At 39.3% G+C, this 18866-nt stretch overlaps 1 protein-coding gene across 4 annotated transcripts in view; it reads right to left on the bottom strand.

Annotated features, from left to right (window-relative positions):
- Positions 1-18866, bottom strand: part of dicer1 (dicer 1, ribonuclease type III) — a 75190-nt gene that overhangs the window by 9707 nt on the left and 46617 nt on the right. For 3 of the 4 annotated variants that reach the window (XM_044165782.1, XM_044165781.1, XM_044165780.1), the window contains 6 exons: positions 18490-18642; positions 8549-9184; positions 6032-6287; positions 4205-4473; positions 346-508; positions 101-176 (listed from right to left, as the gene is read on the bottom strand). In XM_044165782.1, coding sequence (XP_044021717.1) covers positions 101-176; positions 346-508; positions 4205-4473; positions 6032-6287; positions 8549-9184; positions 18490-18642 — 1553 coding nt within the window. Of the gene's footprint in view, positions 1-100; positions 177-345; positions 509-4204; positions 4474-6031; positions 6288-8548; positions 9185-16493; positions 16786-18489; positions 18643-18866 lie in introns of those variants that run through there. The other variant, XM_044165783.1, reaches the window with a different exon arrangement.

The raw sequence follows: 18866 nt of genomic DNA on the forward strand, positions 1-18866 counted from the left end.
ACTGTCTCAGTAGGAAAGAGAAAATCAACAACTGCCTATTCTTATGATAAATGTAATGACAGCCATCAAATATAGTTTTGTGTAAGCGTTGATCTCGTACCTGAACTTGGCAGTTTCTGGTTCCATCTCGAGCAGCTCTCTCACAGGAGAGCGTGGCACATTGGCAGAGAATTTCTCTGTAAGTGGTGAGGGGATGGAGGGTTATAAAGTAAACAAAAGTGACAAACATCTTCAGACCTTAAATTCTTCAAAACTGGCAAAAATCCTGAATGTTTGCAACAATCACGACCGAAAAACAGAAAAATAGGGAAATAAATACATAAATGTGCTTTCACTCTTCCTCACCTATAAGTGGCCTCATCATTGGATAATACACTTGCCACACCGTCTCCAATGACATCCTGCTGTCCATGTAAATTGCTCCGGCTAGTGACTCAAAGATATCCCCCATGGCTTTAGGGACCTCAATGTCCTCCTCCTTCTCCTCGTCTTCTTCAGAGCGTCGTAGCTGGTAGCAAAAACACACAAAGCTGTCAGCTAGGGTTGGGTAATACGATGGTATATACCGTGCAATGGTAGAAATGTGTCCACTGGTAGAGATTTGGCAATACCGTTTCCGCCATGGGAGCTATCCCTTAGTGTCTCTTTTATCTATATTCAGGGCAGGCTATGTAGCAAATCAGGGCTGGATTCTTGCGTGATCTTGCAAATCCAGCTGCCTCGCAAGGTAACGTGATTTGGGAAGCAGGACTGCTTAGCATGTTCTCACGTGACGTGAGTGCGACAGTTGGTGGTGGGAATGTACCTCTAAGCTGGTTTGCCAACCATCACAGAAGAAGAGAGTGACAAGAAGACATGGAGGAGGAAATTGAAATTGTAAATACAGAGCAGGAGGAGTTGTTTTTGTTTATATGGAAGTCGCAAATAAAAGAAGAAAATAATCAAATGTGATGAAGTACGGTATGGTTATTTTAAACCATTTCTTAATTAAATTTACAAAACAGTTGTAACAGTTACTGTAAATTCTCAAATAGTGCAAACATTTGCTGACCTTGTAGAATATGATGCAATGCTGTAGATTAAACTGCCCAACAGTATATAAAGCAGTTAAAATTAATTCAGTTTTATTTATATAGCGCCAATTCATAACAGAAGTTATCTCACTGCACTTTTCCTATAGAGCAGGTCTAGACTGTACTCTTTATAATATTATTGGCTCAACCTTAAACATCAATAGCAGAAAAACGCAACATACACATGAATGCAGCAGTAATATTAATCCAGAAACAACATATACAGTGGTGTGCAAAAGTGTTTTTTTGCATGTTTGTCACACTTAAATGTTTCAGATCATCAAACAAATTTAAATATTAGTCAAAGATAACACAAAATGCAGTTTTTAAATGAAGGTTGTTATTATTAAGGGAAAACAAAATCCAAACCTACATGGCCCTGTGTGAAATAGTGATTGCCCCCTAAACCTAATAACTGGTTGGGCCACCCTTAGCAGCAACAACTGCAATCAAGTGTTTGCGATAACTTGCAATGAGTCTTTTACAGCACTGTGGAGGAATTTTGGCCCACTCATCTTTGCAGAATTGTTGTAATTCAGCCACATTGGAGGGATTTCGAGCATGAACTGCCTTTTTAAGGCCATGCCACAGCATCTCAATAGGATTCAGGTCAGGACTTTGACTAGGCCACTCCCAAGTCTTCATTTTGTATTCACAGATGATTACAAATAATATGATAATCTGAAACATTAGAAACTAAATTTAACATAGGTAACAATAATTTCTTTAAAATATTTACAAATAAGGAGCTACCTCAGTCAGAGAAACATAAACAGTGAAAATAGTAAAATCTCAAAACTGTATAAAATTCTACAGGAAACAAAGGTAAATGTGGACAACACTGAAGGGAAATGGGAAACAAATGGCAATAACAATTTCAGAAGAAGATTGGAAAGAAGCACGTAAAAGAATTTTTATGACAACACAATCAAAATATTTGAAAGAATTCGCCTGGAAATTTAACATGAGGCTTTTCACAACACCAAAGATTACATCAAAATATCAGGCAGTGCCGAATGCTGGAGGGAATTTACGGAACAGGAATCTAACCATGCACAATTTTTTTAAATTTCTGCCCAGTGTTGAAAATGTTTTGGAGGGCAGTTCAGGAGCAAGCCACAAACATTTTTCATTTAAAGAAGCCGCTATAACCGTCCAATATTGTATTAGGTACCATTAAATCAGAAATACAGAGGGAAGGAGATAAATATCTGTATACAATAATACGGACAGGAGCATTAAAACAAATCACACGGAATTGGCTGGACGTTAACCATTTATTAACCCCTGTATACAAATAGTTAATTTGGTTTTTTTTGTGTATTTTTAGATGGCAAAGAACAGAAAGTTTTTCTTTTGCCAACATACGGCAAAATAAAAAGGTTGTAAAAAGGTTCCTGTGAAAAAAAGAACCAAACCTTGATGAAATGCTCCAAATGCAATGAACAATATTTGTTTTTGTTTCTAAAATAAATATTGTTGTAATAAAAAATTTGCCATAAAAGCCTGGTGAATCAAACATGATACAGGAAAAAAAACTTTTTGGGGGATGTGAAGATTCTCAAGTTAATGCATTAAGCACTGTTTATGGACACCTCACCGTATATGATGTCCATTGCAAAGAAGTTATCAGATTAGATAGAACATTAACAAACTTCTGGGTAGAAGCTGTATGTATAAGGAACATCAATTATTGCTCCATACTTACAGCAATAGGCCTTCTACCAAAACCTCTTTCAGCATTGAAGGTTACTTTAATTTGTTTTGTGCAAAGAACAGAGGACCCTGTGCAAGAACACAAAAATCTTTTCAACTTGCGTTGGTCTGCATTCCTGATGTGTCTCTGCAAGTGGTTCAATGTTGTCTCATCTTTCTGTGACCGAACCACAGACATGTTTGCAGCATTTCAGTCGCCTTCTTGTTTGTTGCTTTTTTTGACTCATACAAATATAGCAAATTAGCTTTATGAGGTAGATTCAACTGCACATCTGTAATTCCACCTCTGGAGACGTCTACTTTTCCTCAGTGAAACCCCTCTGGGCTACAGTACAGAGTACAGTAGTTGTTCACGAATGAAACTGACAGCATCCTGTAGATTACTGTACTGCTTTCTCTGGAGAGACTTCTTGATCTAAGAATTCGTTTAAGTTTACTTTCACAAATTACATAACCATGCACACCTATTTAGCAGTACTATTTCAGCATACTTAATACTCAGTTCAAAGTAAAATTCAATGAGCTGATATACTGTTGCGTAGCGCTGGGAGCAGCTGAGCGGAAATAGACATGTCTCTGAAGGAATGGAAAGAGGAAAGTATTGCAAGGTAACAAAAGTATTTTTTAGGGGGCTCTGTAACAATGAGATGTTGAATTTACATTTTTCAAAATAAATGTTTGTTTTTCCTGCTGTACTGAAAATGTACCGAACTGAGACCCTAAAACCAAGGTACATAACAAACCGTGAGTTTTGTGTACCGTTACACCCCTAGTAGACAATCAGTGAGAGTCTGGATTTGAGTGCATTTTTTAAATATATGAAGGTGGTGTGTTCAAGCAAAAACAACATGTTAAGTTGGTCTTTAAAGTTTTTTAAAAAAAGTATCCAATATGAACCTATAGATATTCTCAACTGACACCATCCACTGACAGACTCACAGTCCAACTGTTAATGTACTGACACTACATGGAACAGTTTAAAACATGCTACATTAGCAGCTTCATCATGTTATTGTTACTCTTATTTGATAATTAGTGAGGAGAGGAGTGGTACCATATTACTAGAGCTTTTTTTTTTATTTCTTTCAGCTGTTTTTTCAGTATGCTTTTGTTTGTACCTGCTCTCCCTAAGGCATAGGAGTAACTCTCAAGCACAATGAGAGGAGATCTGGTGCCAAGATAGCCATTTCCAGGCAAATTAAATCCAACTGCATTTTCTCTTCAGTACTGAAATCATTGGAATATGAAACAGATTCATAGAAGCTGACAGTCTTGTTATTCAGGGAGACCTTTTTGAATACTGACTGTTATTTTAGGGGGAAAAAAACTGCAACAGCAAAGATTGGGTTTCTTTCTACAGGGCTTTGTTGTTCAGTACTGATGCTAGCTGCGTTTTTGGTAGAAACGGAACTCACCTCGGAGTCCATGCCTTGCATCTCATTCTTCTCCAACTGAAACTGCACAAAGTCGTCAATGACGTGGAAAAGCTCCGGTGAGATGGCCTTGAAGTACTTGTGGTAGTCGTACTTGACGGCCAGAGAGGCAAAGATGGTGTTGTTGACGAGTGCTGAGCGCAAGTCGGTCAGCACGCCTGGAGAGTGCTGCCGCGGGTCTTCATAAAGGTGCTTTGTTATGAGGTAGTCTAGAATTGCATCACCAAGGAACTCCAGCCGCTGGTAACAATCTGAAGAGAAAGGAAAACAAACTACAGTCTGATATGCGGGTAGGTGAAATAAAATTTTTCAGAGCACATTCATGCACTAACTAAAAATGGATCAAATGACTGCAGACAGAGGAAATGTAATATGAAAGGTGTCACTTGTAGTGATGAACCCTAGGAGAATTATCACCAACTCTGCTGTTTCCCTCAGCTCTACAGTGTGTTTTAGCCTGTATTATCTTATTTCACCAGGTTATTCCCCTCTCATCCAGCCTGGTTTCCAGCAGCAGCAGGCAGCTGTTTTCAGTGAAAAAGCTCTGATAAACCCACTCTACACTACAAATACTTTTCTCAGGAGTTGGTGGAGACCAAATCAGAGTTGAAAGGGGAGTGATTATTGGACTTACATCTATCAGGATTTGGTTGCACCGGCTCTTCATAAATCGCTTATAAGGTTTGTGTGTAAAGTCCTTTCTAAGTTCTCAGTAACTAATAGCTAGTTTCAAACGAGTGATTTACTAAATTGGGTTGCACAATTTGCAGCATCATAAGCTGTAACATAACTTCCAAAAACAACAGTGTTAGGAGGCCAAAGGATATATTAAACTTAACTGACAACTGGCATAACATTTTGTAGTTTGAGGTATATTGTGTTTATTTTAAGTGTAATTGACAATATCCCCAGTTTAGATCATTATCAAACAGCTTTTTGATCAAATGTCAGGTCAGATGTGTCAACCATATCAATAATACCACTTTTATTCTTAGGGCTATATGTGTCATACATTAGCAAGCTGCCACATGGCAGTTAGTCAGTGTAAATCTAATATCTATGTGAGAACTAATTCAACTAATACTTTTTCTTAGATGATACTTTTAATTCCCAAATACATTATTCTGAACTGTACTGTCATTAATACAAAAAATAGTCTGAACTGTACAGTAAACAATGGCTAAGTTTCAACCCAAATATAGCGGAAATTTTAACTGAATTTTGAGAAAATCAGCAAAAGAAAAGGAGAATTAAAGCGTGTTTCCGTCCTCTACCATTATGTGAATATTCAGAGTAAATTCGTCAAGATAGACAGCTGGTGGTGCAAATTTTCCATTCGGGTGCCATTAAACCATTGCAGAAGAAGTGGACGCAGCAAGATGACGTAATTAAATGAGCACCAGTCAAACCTCACACAGTGAGACATATAAAACATGATGGAAATATAACATTTACGTTTGTTTCATGTGTTAATTTGAGGAAGGTTATGGTCTCATCACTCCACACAGATCTGATGTTTTCGTCGGATGCTATTTTTCGTCTCTTCAAAAGGAGCAGAAGCTTCAGTGGACGTTTAAGTTATATGCTCCATTGATGATTTATTTGCTGAGACAGTTTCCATTGCACTTTGTTGCATTTTCCTTTTATCGATACACCAACTTTTCCACCTCAGCCAAGCGTAAAAACTGTTTTGCAATATTTCAAGATATCTCAGCGTTTCCATTCAGGTTTTTTTATGCGCATAAAAATAGGTGGCTGGGAACCCACCTAATGATAAAACTGTCCTGATGCTATGAGGTGAAGTCTGACCTGTAATGGTGTTGTAATGGTAGGAAGCGTGGGTGAAGGCTTGCAGGAGGTAAGCCTTGTTCTGAAAGGTGTAGTTGATCTTTCTTTCAAAGTTCTCGAAGCCAGAGATGAGGTGGTTGAGAGTTCGCTCTGCATCTGGATGGTCCAGCATGCAGCGGGGCGGGATCTTCAGCCAGCCGTAGCACAGGTCGATGGCTATGATCTGACGGCTTGGCACCGTTGTTCCTTTCAGGGTCCCTCTCTCCAATGGTAACACCTGTTGTCATCAAAAACAACTCTTAATACCTCTGTAAATCCCCGCTGACAGTTTGGACAAACATTGTTTTGGGAGGAGCACCTTGCATGGTTTGACTCCTGAACACATGTATATCTGTAATACCCTATGAGCCTGATCGCTACTTGAGATCTTCTGGCAGGGCCCTACTAGTGGTTCTAAAATCTTGCCTTGTCACTAAGAGTGACAGGGCCTTGCTGTCCAGGCCTCAGCTGTGAAACACCCTGCCCAAAGTAGTCAGCATCCTCTTTTGCAACCCTCCTCAAAACACACTCATCTTATGGCTTTCTTGTTGGTTTGTATTTTTATCTACCGTAAATTCTCAAATAGTGGCTGGGGACGTTATTCACCTCAATTGCAGAGGGTACCAGGCCTTTATTTGAAGCAGGCTTATATTAGAGACAGGCCTTCATTTCTAATTTCCTCTGTTTGATAAGTATATTTGCTATGTTTTAGTATGAAGCCTCCTCCTTTTCTGATCTGCTCCTGTTTGCCCCATTAAAGTTTGCTTATTAAAGTTACTGTATTATGTGCGCCTGTATTTGGGACCAACCTTTATTTGTGGTGACCATGCCCCTGGCCATTATTTGAGGAAATATGGTATTTACCATCTAATCCTCTTTTACTGATTATTGTGTTCTGGTGAGGCTCAAGAAGCTTTGGGCAGATGTACACATTCTGATCCTTGCTTTAATAGTTGTTCATAAGTCAGCCAGCTGTTCCCTGATTGGTCCATCTTCCAGTTACCAGGCTAAATTATTCTAGCTTTAGGACAATGTAATAGCATTTCCTTATGGACAGACAAGTATGTGTGAGCCTTACATTTTGAAACTGTTTGCAAATGTGGGTGGGTAATGAAACCTACATTGGCTTTCAGCCATGATGGTGGCTGCTTAGTCACAAGTAATATTGCACTGATATGATATAATTTCCTTACCTTAAAGCTGCTATAATTAATATTTTCAGATTAACTACAGATCAAATGATAACACAGATAATTTAACTTTAACCTTTTTACATATTGATGGGTCAACATGAAAGATTGCATTTGCTAAAGAAAATTCTGGAAAAGTTGGTTGTAGCATTGTAAGTTTTTGCATTTCTGTATCAACTAGGAATAAACATGGTATTTTGTAAAAGTATTTTAAAATTCATTGATAATGTTTTTTATACTTGGTATGTATAATGATCTATAAGTCACATGAATGATCAATGGACTGTATATACGGAAACAGGAAACAACCATAAACACCACCCTGAAAAAAGGCAAGATATTAATTTGATGGACTTACATTGAAGCTCACAGACTGCACCTAGATGTGTGTGGGTAGTAAGTAAGAGACAATAAAAGTTCCCGACTAGATTGAGCCTGTACAGCTCCAACGTGGTTATAGGACAAAGACCAGTAAACAGTGAGGCTGATATCTTTACATCAAAGTACGAATAGGAAAGTAGGAGTGACACTAAACTCCTAACTACCGAGATTCAGTTAAAAGTTACTTAAGTATTGAATAGCAAGACCTTTAAAGATGGTGCTTTGTCTCTAGTCGCTAGCATAACCCTACATAAGTTAGCGCAAGACAAGGTCTTGAGAGAGGAGGAAGCTGTGGGGTTGGCCCCAGTTGGCCCTGCTATGAAGCAGGACCCAAAGTGGAAACGCTTGTGATCACAACTAGGGATGTGCCAGTATTAATTTTTTATGCTACAATTATTGCCAACATGCCAAAAATATCACAGTAAATGGTATTTTCATGAAAATTAGGAAACTTTCCTGAAACACTACCATTAGTGTTAAAATATAGTAAAATTACTTCACACATTGACTGCCTGGGATTTAATCAAACCTAATAAACTGAACAAAGAATTGTATGATGTACCTTTGTTGGACTATGCAAATGAACGAACATCTACTACAGTAAAAACGCCATAAACAAAAGCAGGTAGGTTGGTAAAAGTTTAAGACAGTTGACTGCAAATTACTTTAAATGTAGTGCAGTATCTGTGTATCTTAGATTCTATACACTCTTGTTTTCATACATTTCATGCATTGTTTTCTTTGGTAAGAACAAATACCATGCCCAGAGCAGAAACTGACCCGTGACAAAGAATGTAATGTGTGCAGTCTTGACACAGGGAGTTCCCTCTTTGTCAGTCATATAAAATCCCTGCTCTCTCTCTCTCACACATAACTTTGCTGAATCATGCAATATTGAGACATAACAGTGTGGGAGGTCCTAGCTCACCTTGAGGCCCAGTGAGCAGAGGAACATCTGAGCGGCTCTCTCTCCACAGCTGGTCAGGTAGCAGCCCAGCAGAGCCTCCACACAGTCAGCAATGCTCTTGTCGGCGATGCACTGCTCTGTATGCAGGTCGTAGGAGATGGACTGCTTGCCAAGTTCGACGCCACAGTTCTCTTCTGACGGATTCCAAAAACCCACCACAAAGTCGTCCTCCTCTCCAGCCTTGCTGGGATCCAGGTAGCACATGGCGTCCCATGAGCTGTAGTCAAACTCCTCGGCAGAGGGCCCGCTGGGTGCTGGCTCTGAGGGGTAGTGGGCTGTGGTGGGATGGAGGGTCTTCTTAGGGGCTTTCCACTCGTACGGAGACTCCATGGCAGGGGAGGAGCCCGAGGCTGGGGTTAGAGAGGGAGGGAAGCCGCTCAGAGAGATCTTCTTACCAAATGCACCAGATCCCAACAACATGTTGTCAATGAATTTGATGTGCTCCTTGTAATACTCCAGATCGTCCTCCATGTTGACTTCATCCTTTGGCTCATCCTTCAACATTAGCTCACTGTCCTCATCCACCTCCTCACCCTCCTCATCGTCCTCATCGTAGTCATTTCCAGACTGCCCGTTGGCCAGAAGCTCCTCTTTGGCCTGGATGATGGGACACAAACAGGAAGGAAAACAGAGTTCAAGTAAAAAGGAAACTAAAGAGGAATAGTCGTAATTAAGTATTGATGTAAGAGTAATTATTAGGTATTTAGGTGTCTCCATTACAATGAACCTTCTTGATGTAGGACTTCCAACATGAGTTGCCTAATGTGGTAAAAATGGTGAGTAAAACTTGAGCAGATTACAAAGTTTCAACAGGCCTTTGCAGTGTGTGAGGAGAGGTTGCCAAAACAAACCCATGACAGAGACAAGTCACTCTTCGGCTGTGGTTAGGAATGGTCCTCATAATAATAAAGCTAAATACAAAAGTTGTGAATACATAAATCGTTTGTATAAACACAGAAATTGTCATTCATAATCTACAAGAGTCAGTTAAAGAAACATCTATCTGTGGTCTGTTCTTTTTAGAATAGTCTTAAACATACTATACCTACAATCTGAACCAAGAAAACAGCAGTCTTTAAAGTGCACTTTGTTAGAACAAAATGTTGTTTTATTCTAATTATTTATTTTATTTATTTGTCTGCTGCCTTGCCTGAAATAAGAGCACCTCCCAAATACATATATATATATATATATATATATATATATATATATATATATGTGAAGGCGACAGTGGTGCCGTGGTCATCGGAGCACTCGGGGCAGTGACCCCCAAACTGGAGGAGTGGCTACAGCAGATCCCTAGAAGAACATCTCAGTCCAGAAAAGTGTAGTACTAGGAACAGCAAAGATACTGCGCAGAACCCTCAAGCTCCCAGGCCTCTGGTACAGGACCCGAGCTTGGAGGGTGAAGGGTGAAGGACAAAGTTTTATATATATATATATATATATATATATATACACACAAACACACATACATACATACATATATACATACACACACACAGTGGTGTGCAAAAGTGTTTGCCCCCTTCCTGATTTCTTATTTTATTGCATGTTTGTAAATCTTTCAGATCATCAAACAAATTTAAATATTAGTCAAAGATAACACAAGTAAACAGAAAATGCAGTTTTTAAATGAAGGTTGTTATTATTATTATTAAGGGAAAACAAAATCTAAACCTATCCAAACCTACATGGCCCTGTGTGAAATAGTGATTGTCCCCTAAACCTAATAACTGGTTGGGCCACCCTTAGCAGCAACAACTGCAATCAAGCATTTGTGATAACTTGCAATGAGTCTTTTACAGCGCTGTGGAGGAATTTTGGCCCACTCATCTTTGCAGAATTGTTGTAATTCAGCCACATTGAAGGGTTTTCGAGCATGAACTGCCTTTTTAAGGCCATGCCACAGCATCTCAATAGGATTCAGGTCAGGACTTTGACTAGGCCACTCCAAAGTCTTCATTTTGTTCTTCTTCAGCCATTCAGAGGTGGACTTGCTGGTGTGTTTTGGATCATTGTCCTGCTGCAGAACCCAAGTTCTGAGGACACGAACAGATGGCCAGACATTCTCCTTCAGGAGTTTTTGGTAGACAGCAGAATTCATGGTTCCATTTATCACAGCCAGTCTTCCAGTCCTGAAGCACCAAAACAGCCCCAGACCATCACACTACCACCACCATATTTTACTGTTGGTATGATGTTCTTTTTCTGAAATGCGGTGTTACTTTTACGCCAGATGTAATGGGACACACACCTACCAAAAAGTTCAACTTTTGTCTCGTCAGTCCACAGAGTATTTTCCCAAAAGTCTTGGGGATCATCAAGATGTTTTCTGGCAAAAATGAGACAAGCCTTAATGTTCTTTTTGCTCAGCAGTGGTTTTCGTCTTGGAACTCTGCCATGAAGGCCATTTTTACCCAGTCTCTTTCTTATGGTGAAGTCATGAACACTGACTTTAACTGAGGCAAGTGAGGCCTACAGTTCTTTGGAAGTTGTTGTGGGGTCTTTTGTGACCTCTTCGATGAGTCGTTGCTGTGCTCTTGGGGTAATTTTGGTCAGCTGGCCACTCCTGGGAAGGTTCACCACTGTTCCATGTTTTCGCCAGTTGCTGTCTAGTCCAGTTAGCTGAGGTTAATCAAGCTTGTGTAGTGTCGCTGCCATCTGAATGGCAAACACAGATGAGAGACCCAAGCTGGAAGATCCTCCCACAACATTTAGATTCACTGTATAGGAGCATTACGGTTTCCCGGTTAGTTACAGCGAAAATGGATGATTAGTGTCAAACTGTATGCTGACATGTTCAACTGAAGTCAGGTATGTCTGTGGCAGACCTGTTAAAAGAGAGTTGTTACACGCTTTGATCTCACCACTACGCAGTCACGTGGTTTATGTTGCTCTCAACAGTTCCAAACAAATCCCTACTGTCAACCTGTTTGAATGGTTTCCAGCAGGACAGACAGAAGCAGCGACTTTATTTGCAGCAATTTTTGGTAAATACTAACGCATAATGTGCATTTACTGTTATCACTACAAGGTACAAGGAAATGTATCATTTTACAACACAAGTTGCACAACAAAATGAGTTTGTAGTCTCTTTATGCTACACACACAGAACATAACAGATAATTAAATTTTATTAGAATAAGGTAACAACAAACAATATCAAGTCCAGTCAAGTCAAATTTTAACAAACACATTCATCATAAACACAATCACATAATGCAACAATCTAGACAGATCACAGGGACAAACTACAAATGCAAGATCACTTCAAATGAAGACAAAGAACAGCTGGATGCTGAATACATAACGTGCTTAGGTGCAGAGATCATATGTGCAAATTGAGGCTACTAACTGCTGTGCAAACAAAAGCTACTTTGTATCTTTTTGCCCTGTGAGCAGGAACTCTCTACAAATATATACAGTTATTTATATGCATATATACATACACGTATTACACCCAGGAAATAATTCTGCAGTGCATTTTCTGAATTTGCATCTGATGGAATGTAAACAGATAGAGATAGTGATGATTATATGGTTTCCATATTCACATAAAAAGCTTGACATTTGGGAAACAGTATCCGTCCACTTTGCCTGCGTTTGAGCACCAAGCATCATCGGAGTCCTCCTCCGTTCATCTTTTGTCTGTCAAACTCTGCACTCTATCAACTCAGAACACAGTCTGCCCATTGAGTGCTTGATCCGGGATGGTGATGAAGAAGGTCTCTGTAAAGATGTGGGCACAACAGTATGTGACTTCCCTTTTCGTCCAGACTGGACATTAGCCAGGAGCAGCCTTAAGTCTAAGCCGGGCCAGCATGGCTCCTATCCCGTCTCTCTTTCCTCTCCTCCTGGGCGATCACAGCACCCGCCGTTGTGCCTGGTCTGGTTGATCTGGCTGGGTGGATTGTCTCAAGGGCCACTGCTTTTTAATCCAAACACCAGCTTCCATTTCCAGGAACTACTAGTCAAATTATACCCATTAGGTTACACCCATCACACAGCTGCACAATTTTATTGTTTTAACTTATTAAACATATCACTTGCAATGCAGCATAAGGGCCGTTGCTTATTTTAACCTATGCACTCTCACCTGTTTTAAATACTGAGCTCACCGGTGTATAATGGTGCAACTGACAGCCACTACTTCCTCAGAGCGAATATGCTAACACAAGCGTAAGCTTTACATATGTAGCAGTATATACTTGCTTTCAGACACAAGAAAAGCCACTATGCACACATCTAGTTCCACAACTATTTATTTATCTTATCTATATCTATTTATCTAGATTTTAGAAATATCACTGTGCAAAATACAGATAATAACATACAATGGCTGCTGTTGGTCGCAGGAGTAAACACACTTCTCTCTGAAGTCTGCAGTTCACTTTACCCATCCGTTTCATCTGGTTGGTGTTAGCATGTAGCTAACATTAGCTTTTGGCTAGGGTAGCAATAGCATGAAAACAGTTAGCGTTATAGCATTTAACAAGCATCATGTAGGCCGTATGTGATTTACCTTCAAGCGACTGGTCATCCATTTCCGTGTCTTCCACCACGGCTTCCAACAACGCATGCGGTAGCTGAGCCACTGCGCAAGAGAAGGCTGGCCTGTGACCCAGCAACGCATCGATCCAGATGGTCAAACCACTTACTGCTCTGCTGGTCGGAGCTCGACTAATTAGAAATGTTCAGCGTAGCAAGCCCCAACCCAGAAGTTCCTGTACTTGTGGAAAGTACTACCCCCCCTTTTGGAGGGTAAAACAATGTCCCTGGAACTTAATTTAGACCCTGGTCCCTGCACTGAAAACATTGAGTTCCTCCAAAGGTTCCTAGTCCCTGGGGAAGTTCCTGCAATGGAAACGCAGCTATAGTTCTGAAACCGCGATACGTCCACGGTCTCGAGTCGCAGTTCTGTCTTCCGTGTTGCGGCCCACCCCCACCCATAAAAATTGTGTAGTATTCATGTTTTCTACTCACACACGAGTTTTACCCGGAAAGTTTGGGCGGTGCACCAGTTGCTGTGTATCAGTTGTAGCATGCTAGTTAGGTTAGTCAAGTTCATGTAGTGTCCATTTCCCAGTTTGTTACAGCAAAAATTGGCAACGATTAGTGTCAAACTGTATGCCGACATTGTTCAACTGAAGTCGGTCTGACTGTGGAAACACTTCAAACATGACATTTACGATGGCATCACCTGAATGTGTCGTTTCGCGGAACAAGACAAAAACAGACTGGAAGGCGAGTTTCTCCCCACAGCGTTCGGGCAGTCTCTCACTGCAGATTCAGAAGGTACAAAAGCAATAACGGATATAGGAGGTGTTTATCGCTGCAGATATGCAACCATACTCATACTTAGAGAATACAGGATTTAAACATATGGTCAAAGCGCTTGATTTTTTGTTTTCCCTGCTGTACCGAAAACGTACCAAAACTGTGACCCCAAAACCGAGGTACATACCGAACTGTGATTTTTGTGTACCGTTACACCCCTATTTCACATGACAGCTCTTTAACAGAAAAATATGTGACGTAATTAGCTACCTGCAGTTCTTTTTACTGTTCTCATCCACATTTTTGCTGCCGATTATCACTTGTCATTGATGCACTGCCTAACAAACAATGTGTGTAATGACTGAATTAACCAAGGAACAACCTTGCTAGATACAAGCTAGCCATGTTATGTAGTGGAGCTAGCAACCATTCATTGTAATCAGATGAACTAATACGGCTACAACTAAGTGTTGCTAACTTACAATAAATCTAATAACTGAAGATAAACTTTGTATGCCAATAACTGCAACTAATTTGGGGTAAATGTAGGCCAACTGACATCTGGTTATGGTAGCTAGCGAAGTGTTGCTTAAATTAGCTAACTGCAATTAGTATCTAACTAGCTATTATCTTATGATAAACACTAACTAAAGCTGGCTACATAAAATACCACTATTGACTAGATTCATGAGAAGTCAGCTAATGTCAAATGTCAAAAGAATAATTCAGTAATATTATTTTATCAGCGAGTGCGCTTGGGAAACACTGAAAATGAATGGGGTTCAATGCTGGAACTATTCAATGATTGGAACTATTGGTTGCCCCACGACACACGTTGCTTCTGCCTTCTCCGATTAAAATAGAAGTCTTTGGAAGTGTCGCAACTCTCTTTTTTCCACGGGTCTGGTCTGTGGATATACTTCAAACATGTTATTTACGACAGCATCACCCTAATGTGTCGATTAGCGGAATGAGACCAAAACAGACTGGAAGGCGAGTGCTTCTTCACTGCAGATTCGGACCGTGCCAAAGTAATAACTAATGCTGCAGGAGTGCTTATCGCTTCAGCTAACATATATATATACATACATATATACACATATATATATACATACATATATACATATACATATATATACATACATATATACATATACATATATATACATACATACACATATATACACATAAATACACACATATATGCATATATGTGTATATATGTATATATATATACATATATGCATATATGTGTATATATGTATATATATATATATGTGTATATATGTATATACTGTATATATATGTATATACTGTATGTGTGTGTGTGTGTGTGTGTGTATATATATATATATATATATATATATACATATATACACACACACACACATACAGTCGTGTGCAAAAGTGTTTGCCCCCTTCCTGATTTCTTATTTTTATTGCATGTTTGTCAAACTTAAATGTTTCAGATCAAACAAATTTAAATATTAGTCAGAGATAACACAAGTAAACACAAAATGCAGTTTTTAAATAAAGGTTGTTATTATTAAGGGAAAACAAAATCCAAATCTACATGGCCCTGTGTGAAATAGTGATTGCCCCCTAAACCTAATAACTGGTTGGGCCACCCTTAGCAGCAACAACTGCAATCAAGCATTTGTGATAACATGCAATGAGTCTTTTACAGTGCTGTGGAGGAATTTTGGCCCACTCATCTTTGCAGAATTGTTGTTGTTGTTTTTCTGAAAAGCGGTGTTACTTTTACGCCAGATGTAATGGGACACACACCTTCCAAAAAGTTCAACTTTTGTCTCGTCAGTCCACAGAGTATTTTCCCACAAGTCTTGGGGATCATCAAGATGTTTTCTGGCAAAAATGAGATGTGAGCCTTAATGTTCTTTTTACTCAGCAGTGGTTTTCGTCTTGGAACTTTGCCATGCAGGCCATTTTTGCCCAGTCTCTTTCTTATGGTGGAGTCATGAACACTGACCTTAACTGAGGCAAGTGAGGCCTGCAGTTCTTTGGATGTTGTTGTGGGGTCTCTGAATGGCTGAAGAACAACAAAATGAAGACTTTGGAGTGGCCTATTGGAGATAAGTTGAGCAAACTGTTTGCAAATGTTTATTCAACATCTGTTGCATAATAGCCGAACCTTATATGGATTCAAATGTGAATTTGATACAGCATTCTAGTGAGGCTGACAGATGAAGAAGAAGAACAAAATGAAGACTTTGGAGTGGCCTAGTCAAAGTCCTGACCTGAATCCTATTGAGATGCTGTGGCATGACCTTAAAAAGGCAGTTCATGCTCAAAAACCCTCCAATCTGGCTGAATAACAACAATTCTGCAAAGATGAGTGGGCCAAAATTCCTCCACAGCGCTGTAAAAGACTCATTGCAAGTTATCGCAAACGCTTGTTACTGCTAAGGGTGGCCCAACCAGTTATTAGGTTTAGGGGGCAATCACTATTTCACACAGGGCCATGTAGATTTGGATTTTGTTTTCCCTTAATAATAACAACCTTCATTTAAAAACTGCATTTTGTGTTTACTTGTGTTATCTTTGACTAATATTTAAATTTTGTGATGATCTGAAAGATTTAAGTTTGACAAACATGCAAAAAAATAAGAAATCAGGAAGGGGGCAAACACTTTTGCACACGACTGTATATATACACACACACACACATTTTCTAAAATATTCTACCTAAAACTACTCAACATTATTACAGATGTTTTTTCATCAATACACCTTACCTACAATTATGAGAAATACATTATTCATGGCCTCTGCCCAGTTACAGTAGTCGACCGCCCCACACTAAACTCCTATAACTGTGTGCCTCTCTCTCTCTCCCTCTGTCTCTCTCTCCCCGAGGCAGATGGCCGCTGATGCTCTTGGTTGGAATTGTTGGGTCTCTGTAAATAATATTAAAAAGAGTACGTTCTAGACCTGCTCTGGCAAATTGGCACTATATAAAGAAAATTTTATTGGGGGTTTCCTAATGAGCACTTCATTGCACAGCAAAGGATGCATAATTAATGAGTTAGGCAATTGTTTAAACCATCATCTAGTAACTAGAGCTGAAACAATTAGTTGATTAATCAATTAGTCAACTGACATAAAATTATTCTGCAATAATTTTGATAACTGATTTATTGTTTTTTTAAGCAAAAACAACAAACACTGTTTCCAGCTTCTCCAGTCTGAGGATTTGCAGCTTTTCTGATTTTTACATTATTGTAAACTGACATTTTTCACAATTTTCTGACATGTTATGGATGAAGATTAATTGATTAATCAAAACAAAATTGACAGATTAATCATGAATGATAACAGTTGGTAGTTATATCCCTTACACTGATTTTTTTAAACTTTTTTTTTGGCTGCACTTGTCAGAGTCTGCAATGGAGATAAAATCTCCTATCTCTGTATTTGGAATTTCATATTATATTCATTCATATTGTTAAAATATCAAATCCAATATTGTCAGTAATCAGTCCTTATTTATTATTAACCACAATGGCCTGATGCTCCCAGAGATCCAAAGATATTAATAAAATAGCTACGATGGTATTAACTGTACACAAAAATCTATGTCAGTTGATAAACTTATATCATCTCATGGTTTTTATCACCATATCACCGAACCCCACTAAAGAGATGGTGTTTCTGTAAATGTGACCCTTTGGAGGACATTAATTTGCTTGTTAAAACGTTCACTCCTTCACTTCATCAGGGTGACAGTCATTTGCATAAATTCTTCCCTTGTATTTTTGCCATTTTCTTTGTAATGCACATTGAGCTGCTTTTTTGCACCAAGTGCTACATAAAGATATTATCAACATCTTAGTGTAGTAAATTTTTTTTTAACTTTCATTTATAACATCCATTATATTATATTTAGGAGTAGAGTCTAGAGTCAAAGACTACGGGACTTAAAACCAAAACACAAACATGTTGCCATACAAGGTGGAGGCATGCCCTCTAGTGGCTTGACAACATCATAACACTGACAACATCTATAACAGAAATGAATGCATGAATGAATTATTTCCGGATGGGAGCCGAAACGTCTTGATTCTGAAAACAGTGTCCAAATGACTACGATTGAAACCTTTTTTACGATGGAACATTCCTGGACGAATGAGGGACTACACCGTCCTGCATGAATGAATTTACAAAAAATATACTGTATTGCACCAGGGTACTGTATAAGCACAATTATACTCTGAATCTTATGTCTAATCCTTACAAATACCTACTGCTAATTCTTATTTGAATCCCAAACCCTAATCCAGCCCTTTAGATTAGGGCTAAGAGTAAAAAGATAATCCAGCGCACTGCTCTTGATCAGCATCACTATTTATTAATGATACTAATGTTTTGGTCCCTCTTCACCTTCGTCAAGAGTGTTAGACCTGCATCGAAGTTTTTTGGATGTGCAAATATCTTTAATAGGTTAGGGCTAAGAAAAATATCCTCACTCTGCAAGTGTACAATTCCAGCAGACACACACACACACACAGTCACACAGCAGAGAGACAAAAAGAAATAAAAACTCTGATAACAGAGTGCATAAAGCAGTGTAATATAAAGTAAGAGAGCAGCAGTCCACTGACCTCCTCTGAATCCAGTTTGTCTGTGCTGCTCTTGTCCTGGTTGACCATGTAGCCAGGAGGCAGCCAGTTAACAGGGGGGTCGAAGATGGACACCACCATCCTGCTGGGGAGCCCCTTCTTCTTCCCCAGACGGTAGAGGTTACAGTTGCTCACCTGGACATGGGCAGACCAAAGAGGATTATTCAAGACCTGTACACGCCATCATCAGTAACATATATCCCTTTTCCATACACATGCTGGCAAGGCTCGACTCGGTTTGCCTCGGCGGATTTACATTTCCATTACTTGCTATTTACATTACTAGCTACTTAACAGACCGTCAGCTGCTATTTCCAAGGTAATGAATGAACTCTGAAACTCAATTCTAGGAATTTATT

The sequence above is a fragment of the Siniperca chuatsi genome, linkage group LG15 (assembly GCF_020085105.1).
Source record: "Siniperca chuatsi isolate FFG_IHB_CAS linkage group LG15, ASM2008510v1, whole genome shotgun sequence".
NCBI classification, from domain to species: Eukaryota; Metazoa; Chordata; class Actinopteri; order Centrarchiformes; family Sinipercidae; genus Siniperca; species Siniperca chuatsi.